This window comes from Protopterus annectens, chromosome 13.part0 (genome assembly GCF_019279795.1).
Source record: "Protopterus annectens isolate FY-2018-M chromosome 13.part0, PAN1.0, whole genome shotgun sequence".
Taxonomy (NCBI): domain Eukaryota; kingdom Metazoa; phylum Chordata; order Ceratodontiformes; family Protopteridae; genus Protopterus; species Protopterus annectens.
Window position 1 is genome coordinate 892,376,108 of NC_056747.1, and position 14,192 is coordinate 892,390,299.

General features: G+C 36.0%; 1 protein-coding gene across 2 annotated transcripts in view; it reads right to left on the reverse strand.

Annotated features, from left to right (window-relative positions):
- NF1 (neurofibromin 1) overlaps positions 1-10,178 on the reverse strand; it is a 5,218,972-nt gene extending 5,208,794 nt beyond the window's left edge. For both annotated transcript variants that reach the window (XM_044054637.1, XM_044054636.1), the window contains exon 1: positions 9,955-10,178. In XM_044054637.1, the coding sequence (XP_043910572.1) occupies positions 9,955-10,014 (60 nt within the window). In that variant the 5' untranslated portion in view covers positions 10,015-10,178. The remainder of the gene's footprint in view (positions 1-9,954) is intronic.
- Positions 10,179-14,192: the final 4,014 nt, after the last annotated feature.

Genomic DNA, 14,192 nt, shown 5'->3' on the forward strand with positions numbered 1-14,192 from the left:
GCATCAATGGGCAAGGAAGTTTTATTACGACAGATTAAAATTTATTTACTTACATTTGTTTACCAGGAAAGTCCGACTGGGCCAGAAACCCACTTTCAGCGGAGGCCCAGAGAGAAAAGCTCCACAGAAAAACAAGCAATATACAATAATCAGATAGTACAACACTATACATGCAGTAATATGCAGAATACATATCTTCTAGTTAGTCTATACAAAGTAGTATTCAATACAGTTTTCTAGTAGATAGAGGTTCAAAAAGAAAAACACAAGCATTTCAGTGAAGATCGTGGTCAGAAAAAATAGTTAGTAGTGTGGACATATTAAATAATAGTTATGACCAAATGATATTTCCTTTATATTTATTTTTGATTAGTAATAAACACGAAGGAGAGGGAGAAAATGAGATAAGGATTGGGCAGTGTGTTGAGAAAGATATATACCTTATCAGTCAGGTTTGGCACAGGCAAAATATCTGAAATGTACATCTTGTATAGATAATTAAAGACAACCTTATTCAGGTACATACGGCATTCAGAGGCAACTGTAGAAATGCTTGGGATTATCAAAGGCTAATGCAGAAACATCAGACAGCCGACCTTCTGGCAATTGGCTCAGAAGTTTGAGGGTATGAGCTGTATGTAGTTCTTTAACACGGTTTGAATTCCCTCAGCCCTCATTTACCTACTGTGTGACCTTCATCTAGCAAAGCCACTTAACCAGATACTGCTCCCAGGCTGCCCTGAAAAAGGAATGCGCCCAGGTTAACAAATGAGTATTACTATTATGTAATAAATTAGATTATACAGGAATAAAAAGAATGTACCAACTTGCTCTCTATTAGAGTAGCTGATGGAACAAAACTTCAGAAACTCACGCAGGACTTCTTCCCCACAATCAAAATATGGCTGGCCAAATCAGACCTCATCCTAAAAACAAAACTTTTTAACCCCCTCCCCCAACTATACGACTGTTAAACAACCTACTCCAACAAGACAATAACTGAAGTAGTCTACAACACTAAACTATCAGATATCACCAATGATGACAGCTATTTGAATATGCTAGTCAAATTTCAATTTAGCAAAACCACCTCCAAAATGCAAAGTCTCATACACAGTTCAACAGTTTCGGCAAACGTAGTAGGACAAACCCATCTTCTTCCCATACTGCTATATGCCTCACCAATTTTCTTCACCAACCTCCAGACAAGAACATCTTACCTGAGCATTGCTATGATAAAACTGTCAAAATTCGCATCCAATACAGTTTGCATTGTCTCTGAAGCAACTTAACTGGCAACTCCACCTCTAGTGACACACATCTCTTCAAAGTTTGAAAGTTCCAACATCATTGCTGGAGGTGCTCTTACTCAAAACATTTCCCCAAGTCTTGGAACTCCATCTGATTCCTTATTACGCTAAGAACCAACACATTTTCAAAACAAAAACTAAAGCAGCTCCTCCTTGGGTCTTGGCTACACTGCAGTCTTCCTCCAATATAAGACTACGAAATAGTGCCATATGTTTCTGTATTACACACTACAGTTTCTAACAAGTTATACAATAAGGGCTCATTACTATTCAAAAAACGAGCACTCCGACTGGGCAGTCCAAGCAGCTGGCCCATTGTAAATCAAGCTTAAACAGAAAAAAGTCTGTCTGCTGAAGTACCACTGAATAGCAAGACTTTATTGGTACATGCTGAGGGACAGAACAAAAAGATGTGTACTCTCTTGCAAAACTAAACAATTAAAAATGTACCTGATCTTATCTGTATTTCTGCACTGTCCCTCGAAAACTTTTGGCAATTAAAAGAAAAAAAATAAATAAGTGTGAGAGAGAGACACAGAGAAACAGCAAGGGATATTCTCTTTTATGTTGTTTCTCCAGCACTGTACTGATGTACTGTGCAAGACTGGGAATGTTAAGTCCCATATGCATGGGCAGCACATAAGTAAACAAGGAAAAACTCAAACACTACCACACCATTATGCAAAGATATTATTTAAGGGTAAGCAATTTCTTTCTTAAATAAATGACACTGTGATCAAATCACACCAACCATGGATAAATCCAGATATATCCACACCCAGCTGTGGATTATTGCTTAAGTAGCTTATTCTGTGCTGTATAAAAAGCTTATTCTGTGCTGTATAAAAATGTTGAATCACCCTACACCTCCACTTCCTAATGTAGCCCATCTCTCTTCTATACACTCAAACCTACCAACTAGTACTACTACAAGTGACATTTAAAATCCTGTTTTTGAACCATCTCAATATCAACACTGATACTATAGCACTAAACACTTCTACAATATGCAATTACAAATAAGTATTAAGAGCACTTGCAAGCCCTTTTCTTTTACTGTGTCATACTGCCAATTACAGATGTATAATGTCTTAAATATTACTTGAATATAATACTGCAGTACTTGCACAGAATGTGAAAATGTGACTGCAGTATCTATGATTCTTCAACTTGATGGCACAGTGGCGGAGCGGTAGCGTTGTCGCCTCACAGCAAGAGGTTCTCTGGTTCGATTCTCAGCTGGGGGTCCTTCTGTGTGTAGTCTGCATGTCCTCCCTGTGTTCGTGTGGGTTTCCTCCGGGTGCTCCGGTTTCCTCCCACATTACAAAGACATGCATCTCGAGTGTTTCTTCCCGGGCCTCTGCTGAAAATTGGCTTTGTTCCAAGTCGGACTTTCCCGGTTAACAAATGTTAAATAAAATAAATAAACTTTTACGTACATGGAACTTTTTAGCTCAGGCCTCCACTAAAAAGGGACTGTGTGCCCAGTTGGACTTTCCCAGTAAAACAAAAAAATAAATAAATATAAAACACAACTTATGGTTTAGTGACATATGAAAGCTGGGATAGCCCGTGTGAATTACAAAAATGCATCCAAAAGATGTGTGTCAAAGCTGCAGAGTCACACAGAAAGCTGTCTTGCCAAATGATGGAATTCAATGAATAATGAGAACAATACAACACAGCAGAACAAGATCTGCAACAGAAGAATGTGTCTATTCAAGAAAGAAGAAGAAGCTTTGCGCAGGAAATGTATACTTTTCAGGCATTCTAAAAAGCTTTTGTTAAGAGGAAAAAGTTGTTTGCCCTTATGAAAGAAGACTATGGGAAAAAGAAAATGTGAACTATTTCATATTTCCAGACACCCTTAGGGTAATCACAAAGGGTTTCCCTTGTCACTCAATTCAGTACATATAGCTATGATGGAAGCGAAGGCCATAGGAGCTATACACCAATTAGAAACTGTACACAAACACAGAGAGGGAGACGGACTGAGGCAACAGTTAACCCCTCCTCCCCCCTGTTAATGTTGGCTGTGTCAACTCTTGTTAGTTGATCCCTTGACAAAAGGATATATAGGAGTTTAAGTTTATACCTGGCTAAGACAAATAAACGATGCATTTCTTGAATGCATATGGTTAGCAACATCCCCTACTGTATGATGTCATGTGCTGGTATGAAAAATGGACCTGGATAAAGTTTGTGTGGATAAATTCATGAAAGATACACTCAAAGGAGGTTTTGATTGTATTATCTTGACTCTTCTTTACATAATTCACATTTGGCATAGAAATAAGGAAAGGGAAGGCAGAGCTCTCAAAGTAGGCTCAAATACTGGATAAAAAATATATTCGAGGCTTCAATATATATCCTGCTTAAGACAGACAAAAAACTTTTGCAAGACATGAGAATTGTCAACAGCACCTCTAATTCCAAGAGAATGTATCGCCACCTTTGCTGGAGAAGAGATGAATGTTATCCATGAGGAAATGGCAGTTATTAGGAAAAAATCTGGAGAAATTCTCAAATATTCAGTGCAGAATCCAGGTCTGACTAAGTTAAGTAGGTAAAATAGAAAATACACACTGGGCTTCCAAAAACTAATACCTCTTCCTATGGTGAACTTTGTTCAATTTTGACAAAAATACTAAATCTTTATATAAAAACAGAAGCTATCCATTGCTATTTTCCTGCCCTTTATGCTGTTGATACTTTTCCTTTTGATATTTGGTATGTAGTAAAGTTAGAAATAAAATTTCCACAAACATCCTTTATAACAAATTTAGATAACAGGATCAAAATGGGATTGTCAAGATACAAGAATACAAATAACTATACGCAACTCATATTTCAGGAATTCTCAGAAAATGTTTATACATAAAATTTAATACAAAAATGATAAAAATACAATAAAATAAGGTAGGAACAGCACTAACATTCCATCAAGTGGAAGCAATAATCAAAATTACTAAAAGTAGCTAATAACATCTGGGAATGAATTGGCTCAGTGGAATGAAACACTGTACAGACTTCTCCAAAACAGGTAAAGAGGATAGGAAGCTAGAAGTCACTCTTAACTCAGAAAAACAGAAATGGAAAATCTTGAAACAATTACCTATTACAAATCAAAAATACAATTATGGAAAATGTGAACGGGGTGGGAAGGGGTAATCAGATGAATGATCCTGTGCAAGAGTTCTCCAACTCAATTTATTATCAACATTAGAAACAGTTTCACAGTAGAAGAAAATATAAGATTAATAAGAAAGAAAAAAAAGAGAGAGTGGGAGGTGGTGCTGGTAACAATGTGAAACTAGAAAGATGGTAATTGCCCAAGACCCTTGTAGAGGAGGAATTAACTATGGCAAGGTGTAAATGGTTGGAAACATGTTAAGAATATTGCTGGTTTCATTTTTTTAAAATAAAAACACTTAAGGGAACAGCTTAGAATATACACCTTTTACTATTCAAAAGTAAAAAAAAAAAAAATCTGTTGAAACCATTAAGGAGGAGAAACGTCCAGGCTCAGATGGTCTTCTACTATAAAGGGTATCGTGAACACAAGGACATGTTACTTCCATTCATCCATTCCTGGATATAAACTCCTTCCACGATACATGCTAGACTACTACTTACTAAGAAAAATAAGACAGAACCTAAGAGAGAATATTATTCTATAGTAGTATTAGAATTAAATTGATATTTACAAAGAAAACAAAAGTGATAAATTTGAGAACGACAAAGCAATACAGACCTCTAACATTATATGGACAAAGCATACCTTAGATCCAAATCATTACAGGTTAAGGTAAGGCTGACCCTTTCTTCCACTCAGAGTTGTCTTATACATTAAAGACATTTATATCCATCTAACTTTTGAGTAAAAAATTAACAAATATTTGACATTTGCAGACGAGTTATGATAGAATCACAACCAACTTAAGATTTATTAAAAAAGCAAAGATCAACATAAGTTACTAGACAAAGAAATAACTGAAAAAATTATGTTAACTATCAAAGGGGAAAGTCAAGGAAATTCTAACAGTTATGATGCTAAACGTCCTGGGAATATTGTATATACACACACAAATAATAATGAAGACACACTCCAAGACAATTACAAAAATATGTTAGAAAAAGTCAGATCAAAAGTTAAGGATTATAACTAATTCTATTTCTCAGTCAAGAGGTGTTATAACCATTTCTACTTTTCACTGTCAAGACAGTGTTAGTTTGATAAAAAATATTTGCTATCAATAATATTGTATCCAATAGATCATTTGAGAATAACAACTTTTTACAATTAAATACAAGCTCCAAGGATAATGGAGCAATTTCTCAGAAGTAGGAGGATCACACTTCAAGTCTCCTGAAGAGAAGCAACACAACCAACCAGCTTTCAAGAAACAGAAGTCTCCAGTAGAATATTATATGTTGAACTAATACTATCAAAGCACCTTAATGAAATATACTATTACAAACAAAATGCTAGAAAATAGTAAGATTTATCAGCAGAATGACAGGGAAATGTACAAAAAACAATATGATGTGAACATGCTCCACAACAAAATTCTGAAGATTGATTTTTTTTTTAAGATAAAAACAAGAGAAAACAATATTATGAAAATACACCCAGTATGTACCTGTGTTTTAGGATGACAAGTTTGTAGATTCAATGGGAAGGAGACCATACAGTTGCACAACTATTAAAAGAACTGTAAGGCTATTTGGGATCTATATAAAAGATCAGACAAGATCATGCTTATGAAATGAGATAAAACATTTTCTGCAACTTCTTATGATTTGCACAATAAACTAGTGAAATTACTGGAATGGTATTCATTTCACTGGAAGAATGCAAGATTGAAAGAATTAAAGAAGAAATTAGCTAATCATAAGATGAGAAGAAAAAAATTGCTATAAAAAGATGGGTCCAGATAATATAAAAAAATTGACTGAAAATCGCCAGAACAACAAATGGGGCTTTCAAATGAATATATAGCACTTAGAGAAATCTGGTATAAAATCTGTTAAGGATAGGCAGAAAAATAATGTGTTGACACAGAAATAGGAAACTCACCCAATGTTGCTGAATGAAGATTCAAAAATTGGCCATAAGGGCATTGGTTCTATTAAAACCAAAATCTTGAATGTTAAAACACCTACTAGAAAACAGTCCAGTTGCAATTTGGTGGAATTACTTTGCAAGATCTACAAAGACATGCAGGTAGGTGCAAGCGTGAATGGGCGTGCCTTCATTGAAGGTTGGGCGTCGGGCTGGCAACCCGGCACCGTAAAATCCACTGCCAATCATGAGCAGACTGGAGTTCAGCAGTGTCGACCCCTAACCGGGAAAAGTTAAAAGAAGACTTACTTTGCAAGATCTACTACATCTACTTATTTCTTTGTGATTATTTTCTTAGGGTAATCTAAATATGTTTGACTACAATCAAATTTGTAATGTTTTGGAGTGCAACTTGGTTTTGCTACTTTCTATTTTTGTTACCTATGTAATCCTTAACTGTTTTGTAACTGGGGCTTTTCTCCTCGGGTCCCCAGTGGAAACGGGCCACTGGCACAGCTGGACCAACCTGATTAACAAATGCTAATAAATAAAGATTCTGTCACTATAAATTAAGCAAGAACCAACACCAAAAAAAATGTTTTTAATGTTAAGTATGAAGCAATGCCAAAGCTATTAAATATTCTTAAGTGTCAATTTCCCCTGACCTAGTAGGACACTATTTATGCAAACTTTACCCTTCCCCTAGCTTTACAAAAGAAGTTAATTAAGGTTTTCCAATAACAAAAAAAATAAATAAATATTTCACATTACCCTGTTTTAAAAAGGACCAATTCCACTTTGTTATTTCTAAAATCATTAAGTTCAATGAAATCTGTCTAAAGACTTTTTTGCAGGTTTGGCTTTTTTCAATGTTCTGAGAAACAGCAGATATGCAAATAAAATTATTTTATAAGGTCAAACGCTGTCAGTGAATAGGGACACCACTACTGGTTCAAGCACACCTCTCAACCTCTTAAAAGCAAGAAATATGGACAAAGCCATATACAATGGAAGGATAAAGCCCCAAAAATAAAGCAAAATTTTAAATACTGCTCTTATAAATGCAGATAATCAATAATACACATATTGCATTAACATGCGTTTCTGAAAAGCATGAAGACTGTAACACGCATGTCTAGCCTTATCTGACTTCAATTCTCAGTGATTTGCCAATGAATTGATAGAAAAAACAAACTTTTATGAGGAATAGACCAAAAAACATGAGGCTGAAAAATCTGGACATTCTACGAAAACCTGGACAGTTGAGAGGTATGGGTTCAAGTCAAGATTGTTTTTGAAAAAGCAGATTTCAAATGTTCTGGTACTGAGGATCAGATACTGATGTTTTTTTCAGTTTAAAAGGCACCTGATAAGTCATAAAAGTGGTAGGACAGCAAAACATTTACTTAAGAGAGGACTGAGAAGTGGGTGTTTCTTCTTTAAGATTAATGAATGATGCATCTTTGCAATTACCAATGTTCAAATATGGAAAGATAAAGCTGAAGGTACTAAATCTAGGACAAAAGCCATACTGGCAATTAACTAATGATACTGTATGTAGAAGTATAGAATAGAATATGCATTAATACTATACTTTCAGGGACCACACCTAAAGTTGACTTATGAGCCATGAGATGACAGTAGTCCAAACAAAAGGTTTATGAAGTTTAGAAGCAGATAAGAAGAGTATATTAAATGAAACAGCAGAACAAAAGCAGTTTACTAGTCAGGAAAAAATCTACTGTCAGTGAGAAAGTCTACAAATAATGACATGGTAAAAGATGTACATGACAGATTTTTTAAAATAAAAATATAGGATTAAGGGAGTCAGACATGAAAGTTAGATGGGGGAGGTGTGAAAAGTAAACAGTGAAGTTGGAGATATACTTGAAATTTTGATGGGCAGTTGTAATTTTGATGAGCAGTTGTAATAAAGAAATGAGATGCTAAAAGTAAGCAATGAAAGCATAAGACAGATAATATTTCAAACAAACCGTTGCTGTACTGGTTAAGCAGCTCTCAACACCATGGCTTCACTCCATGTCAAGAGCAAAAACCTAGTAAACATTCATATGGAGGGCAAGCCCCTCTTACGAGGATGCACAATCTCAGAGCTAGTTATATTTCGGTAAACACGAAGTGTGTTTAAAAAGCAAACAATAAGTACAGACCAGCTACAACTGAGTCTTAAAATCAGTGGTAAGCCAAAGGGAGTGAGTTCTCCTTAAAGTTTTCTGATGCCTGTAGCACGTCTTGAATACACTTAAGTGTGTTATGCATACAACAGAAAGTCTGGAAAAATCAGTAAAACCATAAAAAGATAAACAATCCACTGTTTACACGAGACACAGATACTAAGCTCAAGAGGGGCTCATTCAACAACTTGTTGCCATCTTAAAACTTATAAATTCCAAAATATACCCTTAAATGATTTAAGAATCCAGTACCATGAGTGTTTAGTTTAATCTGAGCTAAATAACACAATGATAAATATTTCTAATTCTCTACAAGATCATGAAGAATGTTCAACGATTTTAACTTCAGCACTTTAGGTGGGCTTCAAAAATCACAAAATACAAAATTACTATTACACTTGTACTGCATCTATTTTATACCCTCTCTCAATGGGCATCAAAACACATCCAATGTCCAGAACACCCAGTGCTTTGTCAGCAAATGACACATAACTTATAAATACTTGTTTACTTTAAATATACTACATAATACAGCCTTCAAACTACGTTACTGCAGTCAACCATTAACACTCAAACCCCTACCTCAGACTAGCCTAAGCACTTGATGTGCTAAACGTTTTCATAAATATGCAAACAGTAGCATAAATTATCAGCACGTTTAAATCCTGTAAACCATGTTTTAAAAGCACCATAAAAATGCACTGTGAATGCCCTCACAGATATGACTTCAGTGCTTAACCTTACACTATAGATGCACACATTTCAATAACTTTACAATAAAACAATAAAAGCATTTGCGCATACAGAACCGGAGAAGAGAACAAATTATACACTGCAGTGCTACACTCTAACAACCTTAAATTCATGCAAAGCAACCAAACTCAAGTGTACTTGTGAAAATATCATTAACCGTGAGGTACATAGTACCAATGTGGACCTCAGCGTTTGTGTACTGATGTGCTACTGGCATGCATAACAGCAACCTAAACAGTGATGCAAAGAAACCCTCGGGCAGAGTGTATTTACTAAAATAAACCAAGGTTGTCAGAATGTAACAATCTTGGGTAGTTCCCAGCATTTGTAAATTGTGCTTGTGACAAACAAAAAAAAAATACAATGCGCAGGGTTCGCTTACAAGGATGCAATGCCCCCCAACACATACACAGTTCATTTACTACAATATCTGCACATTCTTCACGATCAACCGCACATAACCTTCCATTCAACAATAGTTCGTTTTAACACTGCAGATTTAAAATAAAAACACAATCTAGTCTTGCCAGCTTTCTGACATCCAAGCAATTACATCCGATCCTTAATTTCTACTTCAGTCTGTGCAGCCCGGCTGCAGCCTTCCAATCCCAGCTCATTCTCTTTTCTTTACCTGCTCGTCAAATCGGTTAATAACGGCCTGGACCCATTCCGCCGGTTTCTGAGCCGCCATATCCGACCGGGGACAGCCGGGAAAGCGACCCCCTAATTTTCTTTATTTTTGCAATTTTTATTTTTTCACAATACCAATAAAAGAATCAGATTTTTCCCTGTTATAGCACCCTAGCCTCTATCACCACAGAACAGCCGCCATCATGATACACCGGAAGTTGGAGCCTTTTTTTTTTTTTCATTAAATTGCCGAAAGGCCCATAGCGCGCATGCGTACTAATTCGGAAGGGGGCGGGGTGGGTACGGAGGCTGGATTCATTAATGAAAAAAGAGAGCAGCAGTGGCGACGTTTTTTTTTTTTTTTTTTTAGTTTTGTTGATGATGATGTAAGCTCTGCTGAAGAACTCTGAGGAGGACAGGAAGCAATGGGATATTTGGCTTTACATCTACGAAACATAAGTTACTACGTACATTCTTAAGAGGAACGTTCCTTAAAAATTCTGGGCTTCATGTTATTAACGAATGTGTGACTTAGCTGTTAAGATTTTTTTCTGAAATGTCAATGATAAACACAGCTCTTATTCTTTCTCTAAAATGTGGGACACTATTTTGTAATGCAACACAAACGAGAAAACGCGCAACATCAATGTAATTAGGAAGCTTTCAGCGTGGTCACGAGTTGCTAATTCACACTTACAATATGTTAAGTTGTTGAATCATTGGGATTAACCATGATTTGTCATTAATATTTTATTTAAAATTGTTTTGGGATTGAGCCTTTCAGTGTGGACCAGCATGGATTTGTTTACAATGCATAATGAGGTACAATGTATATTTTAAACGCCTTTATTAAATTATCGCTTAAATCCTAGACAAACCTAGGTTAAAGAGTTCTAAATAAACCATATTAACATTTTCTCAATTACATACATTATACATCACATTTACATATAGTTTGTAACTGTCATTAGTCCAACATTGCCGAATTTCTGCCTTTGTTTAAAACTCAGTCCTCCTGAACATTATTCTGCATGTATTGCTTAACATGATTTCCATTTATTTCTATGTAATTTGTTCTTTCCTTTTTCTAAAGGTCCCTGCTACGGTTCTTTTATCACTTTTATAATATTCAGTACTTCAAATACTGTTGATTTAGACTTTGAGTAGTATTTTCTACTAATTGCTTTTTGGCAGCCAAAATAATTAAACTTAAGGTTACTATATCTAGGCCATGCAGATCCTGTGTCCCAGCTCAAAAGAATAATTTCCTTAGTTACAGTCATTTGCTCACCCAATATTTTGGTGAATTTTTAAAATCTGCCAAATCATAACACTACCAAAACATATGTTCTCAGTTACCTCTTTCCTCCACATCACAAATCCAACATTTGATGACTACCTGTGTAAAATTTTGTTGAAGTATGCTTGGAATATAAAACTAGTTATGCAAACACTCCTAAGCAAAAATCCTAAACCTTCTGGACTTTGTTGCATATGTGGGAGCCATATATATGCCCTTCCATTGCTCTCTTGTAAATTGCTTTTCCAGTCTCTGTTCCCAATCTTTTCTAACTTCTCTGACTGTTATATGCAATATTTTATATGCTCTACTAATTGGCCGTTTTTAACAGCAGCTTCTGTTCTAGATTCCACTAAATACTCTGTTAGAGCAGGTCTTTTACTTCAAATTCCCCTATCTAATCCACTTTGCCTATACTCCAATATCAGTCTTTGGTAGGGAAAGCAGTCTCTATAGACTACAGTCCAAATGTTTTTTTGGCCTCACTCCACTTTATTAGCTTTCCCTCTCTAGTTATTTACTCTCAATACTTTGGTTCCTTTGCCAGTTTTCTCCAGTAATTTCCAGCCTCCTTTTACCTGTTTTTTGTACCCCTACTTGTCATTCCTCTCAGCAATACTTCTTTTCTCCATTCTTGTGTTGGCTTAGCTCTTAGAATACATTCTGCTACTTTCTAAGTATAATATTCTGTATGGTTGTTATTATTCTCCTTAAGGTTCTGTATTTCAAAATCCCACTCTCTTTTTATTTTTTAAACCCAACCCCCTGCTTCATCATCATCCCTTTCCATTTTGAATTACAACTTTCTGCTTGCGTTATTTATATGAGCCTTAATTGTGTAGCTCTAAAATATCACTTAGTCAGGTAACCCTAAACCACATTGTTCAATTGGAAGGATCAACTTATAACACTTGCACTGATTCCCCCCAGATAAATTCCTTTAACTCTTTATTAGTTATTATCCAGAACTTCTCTGTTTGATAAAAATAGGCCTGACCCAAATTAAAACTAAAGGAACTGAAAACATTTTCACTGCTTGTATCTTACTATCCATATCCATAAACAAGAGCTTCCAGTTTCTCATTTTTTTTTTTTGTTTAGTCTTTTCCCGCATATCTTTAGCTGCCATAACAGAAGCAATGTTAATCCATACTCCAAAATACTTCTGTCACATCACTGCTCTGGGCCAGTAATCAAGGAGCCTCAATCCTCACCACTGACACAAGTGAGGGATGTTCACCTGGAACAAAGATAGATACAGTATTTCCAGATGCAGCTCTCTGCACCAAGCACAATTCCCCTTAAGAGCACACAGGGAACACACTCAGTCCTGGGGCTGAGTTTTCCTCTCTCTCTCTCTCCAGGCCCCAAATAAGACTTCCCACTGACATAGCTGTTGACTTGAGTTGTCAGCCAAGTGTTCCAAGCCATGTCCTCCTCCACCCTTTCTGTGAAACCAATGCTCTGTGTCCCTGCTCCAAGTAGCTGACATGCACACTCTGAGATTTGATTTTCACACACACATACACACATGGGAAAGGCTGGTGCAGATTTACCAGCTAAGCCCCCTCTGCCCAGACTATAAGATATATACTGCCATCAGCACACTCCAAAGCCAGCTACTCTAAAGCTCTTACAAGGGTACCCAATTATACTCAGTAAAATTAATAGTAATACAAATGGTATTGTTTGACCAATGCAGCAAGGCTTTCAGGAGCGGCCACAGTGTCACCAAATAAATAAAAGTACTCTCAAAGGTTACCATAGTCTCTAAAAGACCAGTCACATTGAAACGTTTACATATATTTAATAATAAATAATAAAAAGAAAATGAAAATACTGAATTTCTATTTACAGTAAACACCAGAGTTTCAGCCACAGGAAATATTAAAAATAATACAGATGAAAGGTTCACAGAGATGGATAAAAATAATACTTACTAATCTCACTATATTTTCCTGACTGACTAAAGAATTACTGATCCCTAGTTCACTTACTGGAACAAGGCAAGATGCCATGGGTGAGTGGCCCTTTTTTGTCAAGTTTCACAAACAGACAGATTTCTGTCTCATCTAGTATTAAAATATAATTTCAGTGCTGGATTACAGAATGACATCACATATATCTGATCACCTGGCTTCTGACTCCCACACTACACCCTTTACTAAAAACTGAAACAGACTCTGGTACATATGTGTCATAATGCACACACATAGAGCTTTGCTAAGATGTGTTATAACATCTGGAAGCTATAAAACCATTTTAAAACCTTCCACCCTTCCAGGACAGCAATTAATTCACCCCTAAGGACAATACAATAGGCTTTCTAGTTTTGGTTTTCACAGACATTTTGTCTCTGGCTGCAGTCAGAACTGTAAGATACAATCTTTGTGGCCTAAACCAGGTAATTTAATTTCTGACTATTTTTCAATGTTAACTGGACAGACATTAACCTCTTTGCTTTCAGTATCCTCTGTTACAATATATTCATGTCAACAGTTACAATACAGTCTGACATACAGGTGTGTTTTATGTCCACCAAGGCCCACTGTTTGTACACTTTTAACACAAGCAGCTTTACAAATTCATTTTCATCACAAGCACCTGTACAAATCACTTTGATGTACAAATGACATAGTTCTTTACAAAAACTCCAACTAGCTATGCTGGCATATGTTACAAATCCACTGCCCTACTTCTTGACATAGCTAGCAATACCTCACACCATCACAACTTCATCTTATCATGTCCCCTTAAACCTGGATATTGCTGAACCAGTTTGTATGTGGGTATATAATTTACAGCTGTAGCCTTTGTTTTATGTTTATTAATTTTATATCCCAAAAAGACTTTAAATGGGGACTTCCAAGATGACTGCACACTGAGTAACAGCTTAATTCTGGATCTCCCAGTGTGAAAACAAGAAAATCAGCAGAGAA